Below are 19211 nucleotides of genomic sequence, written 5' to 3'. Positions count from 1 at the left end.
AAGGATGGAATCATATAAATGAACAAACTACAAAATTAAATAAAAGATAACGAGAATAATATTATAACACATATTTAAACAAAAGACATAAATTAAATTGATATAAAACTCCAAAAGTATATACTAAACATTAAATGAATCCAAGTTAGATCCATGCAAATTAGCATATTTTATACATCTGCAGACCGGAGAGAGATTTAGAATTTCTATTGTAAAACATTTTATGAAATCTTAAACCCTTAGCAGGAATACGAAGACTGATATTGCTTAGGAAAGATTCACAATCAATATCACTCTTAAAGACTTTACAAAAAAATAAATAATCAAGATCTTGACGTCAGACAAATAAACTACAGCAATTAAAATATTTGCAGTTAACCTCATATTTATAATAATGGAGTTAGGTAAAAATCTATAGGAACACAGGGAAATAAATTTTCTTTGAATATTCTCCAGCTTAGCTGAGTCAGTGGAAGTAATGGAGTTCCGTACAACAGATGCATATTCAAGCTTGGATCTGACCAATGTATAACATAAAATTAATAAACACACAGGAGTAGAAAAAGAATAAATTATAGATCTAATTAGACCAAATATTCTTAATGAATGGGTATAAATATATTGCACATGATCATAGAAATATTATAATTTAGAATCAAGTAAGATACCAAGATCTCTAATATTATTCAATTCAACTTAATTCAATTCAATATATTAAGCCATTAAACATACAGTGATAGGCTTCCTCACAATACAGAAGGGAAAAAAATACATTTGAAAAAACGCATATAATTGAAAACAATAAAATTTAATTAGAATGATAACACAAAACATTTTGAAACTCTAAACATTAATGAAAACACTTCACTCTTAATGTAATATTTGTAACTAAATGTAAATAACTTTATTTATTAAAATACAATTTCATATGAATTTATGTTAAGAAACTCACCTACAGCGTAGAAAGGATTAATTCAAAGTCAATATTATAAAATCTAGTTTTGAAACTATTGGTTGATAACTTATAACATTGACTGGGAAGTTTATTATATAATTTCATCCCCATGACAGAAAAATTTGTACTAGTTTTATGTAATCTACAGTATGGAATATTAATTTTGTTCAATATTTCTAATTTCATGATCATGTATATTGGCTACTAATGAGTAATTGTCTATATTTTGTCGAGTGTAAAGGACTATACTGTTTTCACTGTAAGAAAAATCCTAATGTAAATATAAGCAAGTTTCCGTCATATCAGTGATTGGCTCCCAGTCGAAACACTCACACTCACATAACGCAGGAAAATATAGTTCGTATCTGGAAACCATAATCTTGTATTATTTGAAAATAAAAAATTGAATTCTAGTTGTTAAATATGATGAAACATATAACTTCACTATGTAAAAGAAAAGCTACTTTTATATTTTGTTATGTACTATGAACGCGGATGAATATCAACAGTAATACCGAGGTAGTCTGTTCTTGTCACAAGCTGGCGTGGAAACCCTCTCAAAAGCGGAGAAAAACAGTCTTAAATGTATATAATAAGTTAAGTGAGTTGAATCCAACGTTATCTATTCAGAGCAAGTCAATCAGACCGCATGTTCCAGCTGGAAGAGATAACTGACGCTGTTGTGGACCGTCTCGTCATAAATCCTGCCGACGATAGTTCTGACGACTCCGATTGGAAGGAATAACTCCTTTGTTCGGCAGCGATTGACCTTATACCTAAATTTAAAATAATTTAATTACAGTAATTATAAAGTAAGCCTAAATATATCCTAAGCAAACGAATGCATAGTAGTGAGGTTAGGCCTGCTTGATGAGTAACGGGAAATGTTTAACATGAAACAGAAAGTACAACAGTAGGCGGGAACACGTACTGAGACTCTATGCCGCCAAACAGCGGCCAATGAAGCCTCACTTCAGTCACGTGCTATTGTTTACATTAGGATTGTTCTTACAGCGAAAAGATTATAGGTCGTATATATAAATTTATGAAAGTTAATATCTGTGATTGTTTGAAAAGTGGTCGACAATGTTCAAGATAGTTTGATTGACATACAATTCTAATGCATTTTTTTTAAATCACGATACTCCCAAGCATTTTTAATGAATGGGTTTAAATATATTGCACATGATCATGGAAATACGAATAGAATCAAGTAACACACCAAGATCACTAATACTATCTTTACTAATAACTATGACATTATTAAGAGAATAATTGAATTTTTGGGAGCTTGTTTTACGTGAGAAGGAAATAGCAAAAGTTTGAGTTTAATAATAATAATAATAATAATAATAATAATAATAATAATAATAATAATAATAATAATAATAATAATAATGATTTCTATGTACGCTCTGTCTGATAGTGTGCTGCTTATTGAAGGGTTATATCTTAGGCGTTAATTTGCAATAATCTTGTTTGCTTTCATTGAAAGTGTGTACATATAAATCCTCATAATGTATTTGGGAAAGATACGTAAACGCTAGACAACTAAGAGCGAAAATGATAGTGATAGTTTATCTTGCTACAAACATATACACACTCCTGGTCATTTTAATGTACCGAAGTACATATGATATTTCCATGCAGATATTCTGCGTCATCATACGATGAAAGAGTGATGGAACGGAGAAAAATTCTCTCCGACACCGGGATTTGAACCCGGGTTTTCAGCTCTACGTGTTGATGCTTTATCCACTAAGCCACACCGGATACCCATCTCGGTGTCGGACAGAATCATCTCAGTTTAAGTTCCAACTCTTGGGTTCCCTCTATATGATATGCGTAAATCACTTCGTGATTTAAGACGGCGGTTATTCCGTCGGATCCCGGCCAATTAGTCACTCATAACGAGTGTACTTCAGCACATGTGTGGACTTCAGTCCTACGTTCATAGACATCTATGACGTAGTGCAGAGGGCGGCCACTAGAGGGAACTCAAGAGTTGGAACTTAAACTAAGACGATTCTGTCCGACACCGGGATGGGTATCCGGTGTGGCTTAGTGGATAAAGCATCAGCACGTAGAGCTGAAAACCCGGGTTCAAATCCCGGTGCCGGAGAGAATTTTTCTCCGTTCCATCACTCTTTCATCGTATAAAACTAAGGCTGTCTTGAGAGTTCCACTATATTTATTCCATAATTAAATATTTATATAACAGAGGTTACATTAATTGATACTCACGTTAAAGTTCATATTTCTATTGATTGTTGTAGTGATGTGCGAACAGAGGAATGGCGGGCGCAGTGTCAAGAACTGCAAGAAGTAATCCAGGGTGCTTCGCGCGAGCTTGCAGCCAATGAGACGAGGGCAGTGCCCACCAAGTTCCGACATCTCACCTATTCCGCCGTCGAGAGGCAGTTCAGTCACGCTCTGGGTAAGTTCATACATTTCTGATCTAACACATACTACAGCTCGCTTCAGAGATCAATCAGATCTATGTAATCAAAATATAATGAGAGTGAGGTATGCCATACTGCTTAAATAAGCGTACATTGTAGTTTACTTCAGAGAAACCCGTAATTATACAGGGACACCATTTTATTTTAATTCAATTTTTATTGTACCTGAGTTTTTGAATGTACTTCACTCCCACCCCCTCTACTAGTAAACTTCCAACCGTTCTCCACACAGAACCAAGGCCGCGTATGCAGTACTGAGTTAGTGAGTGTAGTACGTTCCAGAAATATGTGCGCGTTTTCCAGTGACGAAAGATCTTTCAATATTGAATCACATTTTCGCACAGGTACTGTCGTCCGTTTGCCTACGTCCCGGTTTCTCCCACCTGCTTCTGTTCGCCCCTCTGTAAAGTCTAGTAGCTGGGCTGTCTTAGCTCTTTTCTGAAAACATTAATTTCTATTAGGAATTGGACGTCTACGTAATATTATACAACTGTTTAAATTAACTTAAATAAAAGGACCGCGTTAAGTAATTAACTGTCACGTGATCCCCCCCTTTCTACGACCCTGCGACAAAACCACTTGGACGGACAGTAGATAGCATTTCTGAGTAGGCCTAATTTTATCTTTTCGGATCGGGCAGAAATGAAAATTAAATTTACAGTACGTAAGGTACTCTTTTATAGACTACGTACAGAATTATTTCAACATGAGTTACTCGTACGAAGGACGAAATTGGTAATTGGAATTAGGTACAATAGTCTATAGTGCGATAATATGCACAAAAGAACTGAAGCCTGTATCGAACTGAAGGGCCACCATTTTAAAAAATGTGTTTAAATATCCATATTATGATTATTTTTCAATTTAATTTCATTCTCTATATTGTACGCTAATGTGCTGTAACAGTAAAATATACACTGCATAATTAATACGTCCGAATGGATAGCTCAATTCGTGAGTAAAAACACTATGTGTTAATACAGTACAGTGGTTTGATTAAACAAAAACCTGATGAAAATGATCAAACTCAAAATTGCGATATTTCCTAGTTTACATAAATGGATGAACTACTTTTCTTCCCTCTTATACTTAGTAAAGTGATTTGTATTTTATGCCAGCATCATCGAACTCCAGTTTTGGAAGGGGGGAGAAAGCGGTGTTTCCGGTTCTAGACCTTTAATCCAAAGATATAGCCAGTTTAATATTAAAAATGTCGGTAAAAATCAAACGATGTCCCTGTATAAAATATGTCGTTATGGATGCAATAGGTGTTGTCCTCGTGTTGCTTCGTGTGAAGCCTATATAATTTTGGAGTACGAAGAGGAGAGCCCAAACAGAATTTCCAGGGTATTCTTAAATTTAGATAGGCCTATAACGTACCGATATTTATAACTAAGCTACCAAAAGACTCAAGTTGCGGGTAAATAGTCTATATAGTAGGTGGAACCCAGGTGATGCAGCAGAGAAAGAGACAGACAAACATGTTCTTACTGCATGTTCGTAGAGTACATCCAACCTGAAATAAAAGTAGAGCAACTACTGACTTTATAATCTAACGGCGCAACAGCCCGAAGTTGGCCAGGACCTACCTGCGTGACAAACATTTTTTCTTCATAAAGTATGGGTACAAAGTGCTATTCTAGAAATTCTCTAAAGTGTTTATTGTTCAATTTATTAAGCGGTATATTGGCATTGACCATCATGGCACATAGATCCCTGCAAAACATGGATTTCTTATCGTACTCTCTCTGAGTTTGATGGTACTGCTTGTTTTGAGTTACGTACAACCATATTTCTATGCCTTTTTGTATTGCAGTGTCTTTCAATGCACTGTTTTCTTGTAACATTTATATCTACTTTGCACAGATTACATGTAATGTAAATTATTATTGGCTCCGAACTCTTGAATTAAGTCCTCCGGCCTTTCATACTTCGAACTTTTTCTCTTCGGCATTTTACCTCGTCACAAATACAAATGTTACGTTAAGTAAATAATACGACTTTTACATTTCAATGGTTTAAAGCACTCACTATGACCGCGTTCCGGCTTCAACACAAACTAGAGTGAGCGAGAGTAAGATGCGGTTCATGTTGTATCAGACGGGACGTATCCCTGGGCTGTGACGTCAGGTACAGTATGAGAGTAGGCAACTGTATTCCAGCTTAGACGTAGTTGAAATACTAAGCTTATTTATAACCAACATACGATTTCTTATAATTTTTATGTAGTTCCCCCTGCAAGTAACAACGTAACACACCTTACTATACCATGCACTCACACAGAGAAAAAAGCCCCTGATTATAGTTCAACTTATACCTCAAATATTTGAGCCCACCCAGTATTTTCAAAAGTTGGCGCCACTGCTTCCAATAGTGCCAAACATGTTCCGTTCTGTGGAACAGGCGTTGTCATAATGTAGTTCCGAAGTCAAACGAGTATTTTGTAACAGCAAGTATTTCGTACAAGATCAGAACAACACTTATTTTGGAACGTAGTATTCCAAGGTGCTGTTCCTTCTGCGTTATCATATGATGAAGGATCGGTGAAGCTGAAAACCCGGGTTGGAGTCCTGGTGTCGAAGAGAATTTTTCTCCGCTTCACCGATCCTTCATCATTCTTGTAACTGGTTTCTTCAATCTGTAGATAATTGTCTTAAAACTCAATTCTGTTCTGATAAACGTTTCGAGTACCTGCTGTAATGTTTTACTTTCTTTTTACTAATGGCGGGTACTTGACTTTTTGTCATTGACCCATATGAAACCAGTAGTGTAGATCAGTTTAACGACACAGTTGTTGCCCAGGCTGCGCCATAGGAGGCTAGTCTACGCTACACCCGCAATGAGATGTGGGATGCCATCCACAAGCAGCGTATTCCGAATCTCACCGGACCGGTGGACAACAATGACGTCACGCAGCGAAATAGAAACAAAACTGCTGGAAGGATCGATGGCTATTATGGCGGCTGTACAAGTTGTTGTCTGTGCTATGCTAGCAAGATTTTGCGAAATTTCCGTACTGTCATCTCGTTCAAAGAAAAGAGCGCATAAACAATTTATTTCTTGAACCAGTAGTAATAACTGGTCCGTTGACATGTTCGCTCATAAGCCATTAACATATTGTTTTTACGTTGTGCTCATTACAAACAACACAGCAGAACTAAAGCAGAACACACCGCCATGACACAACAGTGCACGATGTCATTCGTCTGCTAATTCCCGCCCTATACAAGAACCAATCAGATTCACTAATGGCGGCTGATGGATATTGCCACCACCTCTGCAATGTGATGGAACCGGTGCGACACCGGTGGAGCATCAGTGACGCCATCGTTGAAGTTCGGAACACCGTGATGCCATCGGATTGCTCGGCGCTGAGATTCGGAATACGCTCAAGAGAACCGGAGCTCAAGGAGAAAACCCCTGTGTTACCTGGACCACGGGCGTGCCCAGCACAAGTTATAATTCAGGGGTATGCTGAGATCGAAGTTGGGTCCACAGGATTATAAGTCTAGCGATCTAGCCACTAGACCACTGTGGCGGCATCCTGTTCTAATGTCGGAATGTCTCATAAATTCGTTCGCTTCATCGTTACGTTTCAACCACTAACAACGCCTGAGAACACTGCACACCCGCGGCACAGCTGCGACAGAGAAGTTGTCGAGCGATCTGGGGTACGATATGGAATTTATTTACAAAACATTAAATCAGGGTTTAAGCTAGAATATAAATGTCACAAAAATGCACGAATGAAAAATTATATTTGTGCAAATTGCAAAAATAATGTGCAATATTATAGTCTAAATAATTGTACGGAAAGATAAAATTAGTAAACTATGCACAAACAAGAAGTTATGTAATTTGTTTTTTGGAGTTGCATTACTTTCAATCCATCTTACTTATGTATCTTAGATGTAGGTATGTTAAGAATCAAATACTGCTGAATTTATATCACATTAAAATGGTACGTTATTTTATGGTATTCTGAACATTGAAATTCTTTACGAGTAGGCCCTTCAAGATTTATTGTTAGCAGAGTGATAACTTTTTTCTTTACTGAAAGGCGGTTGCTAATTCCAGTTTTTACAAGATCCATGCAACTAAATCCTCGCTCACAATTTACACTATGCGATGGAACTATATAAATAAATTAGAAGAAATTGTTCACTTAACTTACATATATCGCACCACTCTTTGAAATCCATTCCTGAACATCTATTGCTCAAAACCTTTTTGAACATTGCCCATGCCATTAGTATTTCATTTAAATTCAGACTAGTTGAAACACATCTCTGATTTCATTTTCTCCATTAACATCTTTATTTCTGAAGTCCAATGTGGTTGTCGCGCATTTGTGCACATTTACATTCAAAGTTTGTTGCATTTTTAGAAGTCGAGTAGCAAAATGCGACTCATTCAAAGCAAAAAAGACAGTAAGATTTCGTGAACAAACTTTATTTTGTGCAGTATAAATAATATTACAGACAATACACTATTACCATTTCTCTGGAAGCTTGTAAATTCCATTTTTCCAAAATGTGGCTGTTCTCTGGTTGATAAAAAGTTTCATGTTGAGTCTCCAGTCCTCCAAGGAAGCAAGGCATTTGCCACTAAATAAATAGATGAAAGACGTAACGGAAATGTCTGGAGAATAGGGCGGGTTGGGTAAGAAATCCCAGTCGAAATTCCGCAAATTTTGAGGGGTCGCCATAAAAGTAGTGGCGTTGTCGTAGTGAAAGACGACTTGACCACTGTTCCCCAATTCCGGTCTTTTCTTTCAATGACTACCTACAGACGATCTAACTGAAAACGGATTTCACTGAATTGATTGTCTCACCAGTACAAAGAAATTCGTAATACAAAATATCTTACTAATCCCACCAAATGCATAGCACGTTACACGTTACTGACACAGCGGGAAAGGCATGGAGGGCGTTACACTTTGTGATGAGGGTACTAAGGAAAGGCTCTGATAAATCCAAAGAGATTGCATATACCTAAATCACTAGTTCGTCCAGTAATGGAATATGGTGTTGCATGTTGAGATCCTTACAGATTAGAACATATAAAGACACTGGAAAAAATTCAAAAAACGGTCTCTCAAGTGTTGTCGTAATAATTCACCATTAAAATGGGACACACTCACGGACCGCGAATTCGATTATGCGCAATGTTTAAAACATACAGAGGTGAGCCTGCCTGGAGAGAAATAAAAAATAGGTTGCAGCCGTCAAATTACTCTTCAAGGAACGACCACTCATATAAATTGAGGGTAAGAAGACAGAGGACGGACACTGGAAAGTTTTCTTTTCTTAATCGTACTATCAGGAACTGGAATGCTTTACCTGCAGACTTACTAAAGGCTTTACCAATATCCAAACATGTATTTAAAAATAGGCTTAAGGACTTTACTAATAGACGGTAGTAATTATTTAAAGGGTGTAATTGATATCTTGTTATTTGAAGTGTTCTATCAGTGAGGAAGTGTGTTGTGTCTGTGAAGTGTGTAATGTCAGTGAAGTCTATTGTGTAAGTGAAGTGTGTTGGTGTCAGTGAATGGCTGTGCAAAGTATTTGAACAGTGAAATGGTTAGAAGTGTTAGTGAAATCAGGTAGAATCAGTGCAGTGAATGAGTTGACAGCGAAATAAGTGTAGTGCCGAAAGGTACTTGTGTAGGTATGAACCTGTCATACTCGTGGGTCTCAGTTCGAACTTAGGGTTACGATACAAATTAGTTTACTTTAAATGTTAATTTAAATGACCATGTTTCATTTAATTTAGGATGCTCCTTGTTATTATTATTATTATTATTATTATTATTATTATTATTATTAATTGTTATTTTTTATTAGTAGTGTTTATTATTAATTGTCATTAATGAGTGTAATTAGTTACCACTGCCACCGGGTATATACCCATTTGCAGTGTGAATAAATACATACATAATTTTCCTTGGATGAAGTTCTGTTTTAGCAATTGATAGTGGTTGCTCACCTTTCTTACACCATGATTTTCTCCTTTGGACGTTATCGTACACAATCTACTTTTCGTCTCCTGTTACCAGCCGTAAGATAAGGCAAGCGAGAAGCGCTGTATGGTATTGTTCAGTTCTCGAAATGCTGTATGTCACTGTCCAGGTGATTCGTATTTTATGAAGTTACAACAAACAAAACTCTTTACTTTGTACTACATTTCTCCGCCATAACAAGTAATCAAAACCCAGGAGTAAAGAATAATTATTTCGATTGCGTTTCATTAAGAAGTATCAGAAGGAAATACACTGAAATAAATATTTATTACTCACTTCGTGCAGAACCCATATATCGCGAAGATTTTAGTAACCAAGTTTTTTAAATCCCTTGCTACACTAGCAATTACTACACATGCTGTTCATTTTACAATACTACTACTACTACTACTACCCCCACCACTACTACTACTACTACTACTACTACTACTACTACTACTACCACTACCACCATTATCTATTATTACTGCTACTACTGCTGAGAAGTTGAACTTGTCTCACATTCAAAGAATGAGTTTCTTAATAATAATAATAATAATAATAATAATAATAATAATAATAATAATAATAATAATAATAATAGTCTTCTTCTTCCCTTTAAGTATTAGGCCAAATGGCCTGTTACGATCTCACAGTTGAATTTTCAATCCAGCGCTTCTTTGGACGACCGAGAGATCTCTTCCCGTTTGGACGATAGTGGAGCATGACTTTTGGGATTCTATCTCTATGCATGCGATGCAGATTGTTTATCCAGTTGTTCTGATAATGTTTTACGTGATTAATTACAGGTTCTACTTGTAATTCTTCCATTACATTTTCATTGCGTTTGTGATCCCATTTCGTATATCCCGCTGTATACTCATAAATTTCATTTCATTAGCCGTTATTCTGCTTTCTTCTTTCTTCCTCAATGTCCATGCCTCATTGCCGAACAAAGTAGGCTAGATCTTGTATAGGCGAATTCTAGGATGCCTTTGCACTAGGGAAGGTTTCATAATGTTGTTAATTATTACCATTGTTTTGGTGTATTTAGAAATTTTCTGTGAAAGTCTACTTCATCGAAAATAGATCATGTGTATCCGAGATATGTAAAATAATTTACTCTTTCTAATATTTTTGAATCTAAACATATTTTGCTAGGCATAGGGTATTTTCCGCAGAAGTCTATAATCTTAGTTTTTTTTCTTTTTTCTTTTCTTTATAATAATAGTAATAATAATGATAATAATAATAATAATAATAATAATAATTCATTTTTCATTTAGTATTCTGCCAAAGGGCAGATCTTTCACTCCAAACCCAGCTTTCTCCAATCTTTCCTATTTTCTGCCTTTCTCTTCGTTTCCTCATATGATCCATATATCTTAATGTCGTCTATCATCTGATATCTTCTTCTACCCCGAACTCTTTTCCCGTTCACCATTCCTTCCAGTGCATCCTTCAGTAGGCAGTTTCTTCTCAGCCAGTGACCCAACCAATTCCTTTTTCTCTTCCTGATCAGTTTCAGTATCATTCTTTCTTCACCCACTCTCTCCAACACAGCTTCATTTCTTATCCTGTCTGTCCATTTCAAACGTTCCATTCTTCTCCACATCCACATTTCAAATGCTTCTATTCGCTTTTCTTCACTTCGTCGTAACGTCCATGTTTCTCCTCCATACAATGCCACACTCCACACAAAGCATTTCACTAGTCTCTTCCTTAGTTCTTTTTCCAGAGGTCCGCAGAAAATTATCCTTTTTCTATTAAAAGCTTCCATTGCCATTGCCAGCCTCCTTTTGACTTCCTGGCAGCAGCTCATGTTACCCCAAGTATTTGAAGCTGTCCACTTGCTCTACTGCCTCATTTAGAATTCGCAAGTTTATCGTCTGTATGTTTCGTCCTATGATCATGCTCTTCGTCTTATTTGCATTTATCTTCATTTCATACTGCTCACAGCTGTCATTTAGATCCAGTAGCATATCTTTTAGTATCATTTCCTCTTCTACTAACAACGCCATATCATCAGCAAATCTTTTGCACCTTATTCTCCTTCCTCCTACTATTACTCCTCCCATGTTCTGAAAACAGTTCTTTACTAAATCCTCCAAGTCGATATTGAGCAGGGTAGGTGATAAAGGACATCCTTGACGTACTCCCAATTTAACTTAATAATAATAATAATAATAATAATCCGTGACGCTACACCTTTATAAAGGCCCAGGCCTACCAGCTGGCTCATGCCCTCACTTTTTTTAGTAGGTTATTTTACGACACTTTATCAACATCTTAGGTTATTTAGCGTCTGAATGACATGAAGGTGATAATGCCGGTGAAATGAGTACAGGGTCCAGCACCGATAGTTACGCAGCATTTGCTCATATTGGGTTAAGGGAAAATCTCGGGAAAACCTCAACCAGGTAACTTGTCCCGACCGGGAATCGAACCCGGGCCACCTAGTTTTGCGGTCAGACGCGCTAGCTGTTACTCCACAGGTGTGGACTGCCCTCACGTCCACATGCCGAATGAGAGGTGGACTATCATCCAACTAGAATGAAGATATCGTGTGGTTAATACGATAATCTTCCAAGCCATTAAAGCTAGCATTCGTAACAGGACTTCTTTACCTGTTATAGCTCCAGGATGGGCACCGGTCCCAAACACTGAAATTTCGTGAGATCTTCCTAGCATGAAGAGTCGAACCAGCGCGCATTCCGTAACGCGAGTCCAGGGTAGGATGCCTTAGATAACGACGCCACGGCTCGGGACACTTTCAATTTCTTATTAGTGACAAACTTTATTCCGCTGTTCTTTTAAGTCACGAATAGTCCCTCAAGAAACATTTTCATGTCTATATTCGTAACTCACTGTTATCCCTGACTGTTTTCTGTCTTCCATTACCGTTTGTCTCCTTTTCTAACTTCTACGATATATTTTCTTCTTCAAAAACTTGTATCCCACTTCTGTAACTATTCAACCTTAGAGAACTTTTTGTCTCATAATACAATAAGAACAATTCCCCTCCACAGAGATGAGAAATTGAAAAAGAAGTAAGAAAAAAGTTTATGCTGAAGAGGGAATTCTTTCTAGGGCATCTCCCCATCTCTTCTTCCCTCAGAGTAATAAAACATACTTTTTTCTTGTTTTTTTTTTCCTAGTCTTATGAAGTATTCAAACCACTTTAATTCAATTCATAACTCTGATACAAAGTCTCAAACTGCATTCTTGACTTCATGATGAAATACAGGGATACGACTTTGAAGAAGTATAAACTGTTTATACACCAGATTGAATGCTTTTTAATTTTATATATTCTGGGTTGAAAAAGTTTCATTTTCGTAAGTTCTTGTTAGAGAAATATATTATGATGGTAAATATAATAACATATTTCCACATTCTCGCAAGAAAAGTATCAGTTATACAAATGTAACGATATAAGCAATATTTACTTATTTAAAAATGGCTTTTAAGGAACCCGCAGGTTCATTGCCGCCCTCACATAAGTCCGCCATCAGTCCCTATACTGTCCAAGATTAATCCAGTCTCTATCATCATATCTCACCTCACTCAAATCTATTTTAATATTATCCTCCCATCTACGTCTCGGCCTCCCCAAAGGTATTTTTCCCTCCGGCCTTCCAACTAACACTCTATATGCATTTCTGGTTTCGCCCATACGTACTACATGCCCTGCCCATCTCAAACGTCTGGATCTATGTTCCTAATTATGTCAGATGAAGAAAACAATGAGTGCAGATCTGCGTTGTGTAACTTTCTCCATTCTCCTGTAACTTCATCCCTCTTTGCCCCAAATATTTTTCTAAGAACCTTATTCTCAAACACCTTTGATCTCTGTTCCTCTCTCAAAGTGAGAGTCCCAGTTTCACAACCATACAGAAAAACCGGTAATGTGACTGTTTTATAAATTCTAACTTTCAGATTTTTTGACAGCAGACTAGATGACAAAAGCTTCTCAACCGAATAATAACACGCACTTCCCATATTTATTCTGTGTTTAATTTCCTCCCGAGTGTCATTTATATTTGTTACTATTGCTCCAAGATATTTTAATTTTTCAACCTCTTCCAAGGATAAATCTCAAGTTTTTGTTTCCATTTCGTACAATATTCTGGTCACGAGACATAATCATATACTTTGTCTTTTAGGGATTTACTTCCAAACCTGTCGCTTTACTTGATTCAAGTAGAATTTCCGTGTTATTCCTAATCGTTTGTGAATTTTCTGCTGACATATTTACGTCATCCGCATAGACAAGAAGCTGACGTAACCCGTTCAATTCCAAACCCTCTCTGTTGTCCTGAACTTACTTAATGACATATTCTAGAGAGAAGTTAAAAAGTAAAGGTGATAGTGCATCTTCTGTCTTTAGCCCGCAGTGGATTGGAAAGCATCAGATAGAAATTGGCCTATACGGACTCTGCTGTAAGTTTCACTGAGACACATTTTAGTTAATCTAACTAGTTTCTTGGGAATACCAAATTCAATAAGAATGTTATATGAAACTTCTCTCTTAACCGAGTCAAAATCTATGAATAACTGATGTACTGTACGCTTATACTCCCATTTTTTCTCCAATATCTGTCTAATACAAAAAATCTGATCAATAGTCGATCTATAATAATAAGTAATGTAATAAGTATAAGTATAATAATACCGGCATTATAATAATAAATAATAATAAATTTAGCCTACTAGATCCCGTAAGGGCAAGGGCCTCCTGATTGACAGGGCTTGGCTCAGTAGACTTCACTCGTTAGGTGAGCCGATCCTAAGGAGTGTTCTATGTACACAAACACTTGCACTTGTAAGATTCGCACCACACTACACACTGAGGACGGTGGCTTCTAGATTTCTCCATAGCTGTCTGTCTCTTGTACTGCTCGTCCAGTGTGGTCCTGCCTTCTTCTTGAAGAAATCTGCCCATCTAGTTGTCTGGCGTCCCACTCTTCTTCTGCCGATCCTGGGATCCCACAATGTCAGTCTGTGCGTCCATCGTCTGTGGTCCATCCTTACCACGTGCCCTCCCCATTTCCACTTCAGGCTTTCTGCGATGATTAGGACGTCTTTCATGCCGGTACGGTTGCGTAGCTCCTCGTTCCTGACTTTGTTCCTCAGAGAAAGTTGCAGGATTTTTCTTTCCATACTGCGTTGACAGGTTTGAAGCATACGCCTCTGTTTTGATGTTAGGGACCAGTTTTGGCATCCATACAGTAGTACAGGTAATACACATTTTTCCAGAGTCTCAACCTTTAAGCTTAGCTTCTGGAATTTGTCTGTAAGTACGAACTTTAGAGACCAGAACTTCTTCCATGCCATGCTGATTCGTCTCTCTTTATTTCTTTCTCTGAATTGCTGGAGAAGGACAGGTTCTGGCCCAGGTAGGTATAATCTTCCACATATTCTAGTGGCTGACCATTTAAGTGGATCCGGTCTTCAGACGTGTTGGTCATTAGTTTCGTCTCTTCTGGGTTCATAGATAAGCCTGCCTCTTTGCTGATCCTGTCCAATTCTTCAAGCATCTGTTTTAGATCTGCTGCTGATTTCGCTACCAATATTATATCGTCTGCGAACCGGAGGTGGGTCATTCTCAGTCCATCTATGGTGATCCCGTATTTACTTTCCCAATTCAGTTTCCTGAATTGGTTTTCAAGCAAGCATGTGAAGCGCTTCGGAGAGAGCGGGTCTCCCTGTTTCACTCCTCTGCCTAGTTCAAAGTTTTCGCCCTCTCTCTCCGTCATTATTCTTGCTTTACACCCCTCGTACAGCTTTGCTAGGAGCCTGATGTATATGCTTGGAATCCCCTGGTTTGCGAGAGCTTTCCAGATCCTATTTGTGTTCTACAGAACCGAAAGCCTTGCTGTAATCTACAAACGCTAGCCGGCATTATATCGAAACCTAAATAATTTCGATATTCGAGCACTGGTTACAAAAGTACCTTTCTCTTTTTTGTATAGCGGAAAAAAATTATTAACTATTCTATCTCAGTGTTGCCACTGGTCGAAAATAAAATGTACCAGATTTTTCTGAAAATTGTACTAGATTGTATAGATTTTTTCTATAATGTACCAAATTTGTACCAGCCTAATTTTCACGTGAAAACACCTGTACAAATTTCAAATACAGAAAAAAAGATTATGGATACATTTACATGGATAAGACGTGTTAGTGTGTATAGCCTGCAAATCAATGGATATAGCATCCGACTCCGAGTTCCTTGATGAAGATTCTGGAACTGCAGATGGGGTGGACCCCTCTTCTTTTTTTCCACTGTCTCGAACAGACAGTTGTTTGTCACTTGAATTTATATTCCGTATTTTTTTCATTGCCTACATACAGTATCTGTAAATTAAATCGTAATAGGCTATATTAATAATCTAACTTGTCTCTTGCGTCTTAATAATAATAATAATAATAATAATAATAATAATAATAATATTAATCATCATCATCATCATCATAGTAGTAATAATCTTAATAATAGTAATAATGTATAATGTATTATTAATTTCATAAAGCCAACACAACTATCTATTTTTAATTTTTAGACTCTTTAGAATTCACTTCATAGATCTATCTCATCTATCTTCATCGAAGAGCAACAAGAAAGTGCAATTTACAATTGCATAATAATAACCAGTCCAGTCCTGCTTTTTGCAGCTGTGGCAGTTATCGCAGTAATCTATGTCAACAATGGCCAATGGGTCAAGAGATGAATGAAAGAAAATAAAAGTTCAATAGGCCTACCAGTTTCTAATTATTTACATTCTGTCTTAACGTGTTGACCTTAAAGTCAGCTATAAATGTGATTATCGGCTACCGATAAAAATCATAACTTTTTCAACTTTATTAAAGTGAGTTAGCCTATAATAATGTCTGTTTTCAAACTAAAAAAGTAGAAGAAAGTACAGATTGTACCAAAAAAGTAGTTGTACGTACCAGGGTACAGATCACATAAATTTTACGAGATACGTACAGTACAATTGTACCAAAAATGACAACACTGTTCTATCTTTTGGCAAACTCATGCATCTGTGTCAATCTAATACAGTATATAAAAGTCTAACAATCAGTTTACTTAAAAATAGAAGCAAAATTGAAACTCCAGGCAACGTCGGATACTTGAAGCCAGTATTTAATAAAATTGAAAACATACGAATACATTACATAAAGTTATTCAACGCGAACTTGACAACCACATTCCCTTGTTTTCTTTTTAATATCCTCTTCATTCTTGAACAAGATGGATGTTATGGTGTTCGTAAATAAGTTTTCTGTTAACTTCGTTTGGCTCTTGGAAGCTGAACGAAGCATGAAACACGAGATTTTAGTTATTAATTTGTACAGTTTCTTGGTTTAATATAAATAATACTCCATTAAAGTAATCAAATTATAATTCTGTAAGGGAGATAATTTGCAATTGTTTTCAGAATCAAAGGAAAGAACAAGCAACAGAAATTAATTTCAAAGCGTTCAATAATGAGATCACTAAGGCACTTGTTTTAGAGATGTCTTTGTATATTCCCCAGAAGTGCCTTGGTTTATTTAATAATGTTTTGTTTCAAAGTTAATTAGACTCTGTAACATTGTAGAATTTTCATATATATCGTAAAAGGAGAGACTGTGGATGAGGAATTTCTCCTGTTTCGCCAGATTAATAAAGGAAATAAATCGCGACGTACCTTCAGTTTAGACAGATAATGAAAACTCAGAATAATTTGGTAATATAATACACATTAGATAAAGAATTATTTCTTGCTATTTAACTTTATTACCTAGCAACCATTCAAGTTGGCACGGATATTACATTTTTACTATTTTCAAACTCTATAGCCCTACATTGAAAATGAAATGATTTTTGTAAAAATTTTTATTAGGATCAATTTAGAAGATCAATATCATTTTACATAAAAAAAAGTTGTTGATTAAAATGTATTATTATTGCAGAAAATAAAGAAAAGCTTCCGTCACGGATGATTTGTGAACTCACTTCACACTTTATTAACAAAAAGTGTAAAACTAAGGTCTCTGCCTCAAGCAAAAAGAGATTAATGCTCATAGTGTCCATGGATAAGCTATACAAATCTAATAGCATCCGATTAGTTCACAGAAACATAATCGGTATACCTATATTTTGTAGCTGTTTCTTCCATGTCACGGACATAGGCGGAGAGAGAACAGTTTCCTTGGGGGGGGGGGGGGCAAATCAAAACCATAGAATCCCCATATAACGGGGTTATGAGGGACATCATTTACCTCCTCCCCCGTTATAGCTTGATCGTGGTATAGTATATCAGAATATGATCATTTAATAAAGGTATATTCGGGGGGCATATTTCTTACAATGTTACATCCATACCCGCGATGTTTCAGATCGAACTGTATAGTGCTTGAACTGTAGATCTACTACAAATAATAATAGTGGATAACTTAAAACAATCTTTTTCTCTCTCCTACAGAAACACATTCACACATTAATAAAACTACGTAACAATGCTAACAGAAACTTTTTTATATAAAACTTACATTCTTGAACTTATCATATGAAATGTAAACTCTAATTGAAGGGCTCGGGTGTAAAACATGGTAACTGACATTTGGTCAAACATGAGATATGTAGCGCATAATATGGTGTCTTACATTCTGCGTCCAATGCAATAGTTAGTTGTCCAATATCTCAACACATGACAGAAGTATACAGTTTTACTTTCCTGGTAACTATACAAACTGTTACATGAATAAATGTTTACCTGCCTAAGAACTTCAAAACACTAAAACGTCGCTTACCATATTTTACTCCCGAACCCCTCAATTATTTTATTTAATCACGTCTTTAAGTCTACATATTATACTGGGATCACTTTTCTTTTTTCTGCATTGTTTAGCAGTATGTTATTCATACATCTCCAAGTGACAGCCTGAACACCTGCAGACTTCTAACACATGAATTCAGGCTGTTACAAAAGAAACATTACAGTCCTTCCATTCCTCAAATGAGGTATAGGAATTCTTATACATTCAAGAAATTAAAATAAATATTATAGTCCAGTCACATGTTCTGAAGACATTAATTCATCAATTTAAGCACAGAAACTTAATCATAAACGAAAGCAAAAAAAATATAATTTGAATTCAATATTTTCTAATGTTAATAGAAAAAAAAGAGTTCAGACAAGTTTGAGGGTGCAGTGCTCCCCATGCCCCCTAATAACTCCGCCTATGGTCATGGATGTTACATATTATATTTTGTCACAAATGTTGCAGGTGAGTTAATGTTCTTCATTTTCACAGTTTAAAAACAACTGTGACATTATTTTCAAAGTAAAAATATTTACTTGAAGTGTAAGATTATTTGTTATTAACACAAAATAAGTGGCAGAAAGAATATAGAACAGAGTAGAAGGTTTCTTAATACTGAAGCTCAGGAATTAACAGTGTAGGCTCTCAAAATATTTCTTCAACAGTACTCCTTGAAAAACATATACAGTGTTTATACTCGACCAAGGTCAGTGGAGTCCTGCAGCCCGGAGCCGTAGCGCTACTGCTCCTGTGTTTGTAATACCGAATCGCGATAGTTCACATTACATCCGCGGCTCCACTCGCCTTGGTCGAGTAATAACAGCTGATATCTCTGTAAGTAAGTGCTGCAAACTTAGAGAAACAAAACAGAACCCATTACCCAACCAAGACCACTTAGATTCAATATTCATAAAACTTGTAAAATATTTTCCTTTTGAAAATAAAACATCAGAATATTTAAATGTAGAGTTTT

At 36.3% G+C, this 19211-nt stretch overlaps 1 protein-coding gene across 5 annotated transcripts in view; it reads left to right on the top strand.

Annotated features, from left to right (window-relative positions):
• LOC138701339 (protein qui-1) overlaps positions 1-19211 on the top strand; it is a 1858863-nt gene that overhangs the window by 1672404 nt on the left and 167248 nt on the right. For all 5 annotated transcript variants that reach the window (XM_069828122.1, XM_069828123.1, XM_069828119.1 and 2 more), the window contains one exon: positions 3232-3392. In XM_069828122.1, coding sequence (XP_069684223.1) covers positions 3232-3392 — 161 coding nt within the window. The remainder of the gene's footprint in view (positions 1-3231; positions 3393-19211) is intronic.

Source organism: Periplaneta americana, chromosome 6 (genome assembly GCF_040183065.1).
Source record: "Periplaneta americana isolate PAMFEO1 chromosome 6, P.americana_PAMFEO1_priV1, whole genome shotgun sequence".
Classification (NCBI taxonomy): Eukaryota; Metazoa; Arthropoda; class Insecta; order Blattodea; family Blattidae; genus Periplaneta; species Periplaneta americana.
Note: the sequence above shows the minus strand (reverse complement) of the source record. Positions and strands in the feature narration are given on the sequence as shown.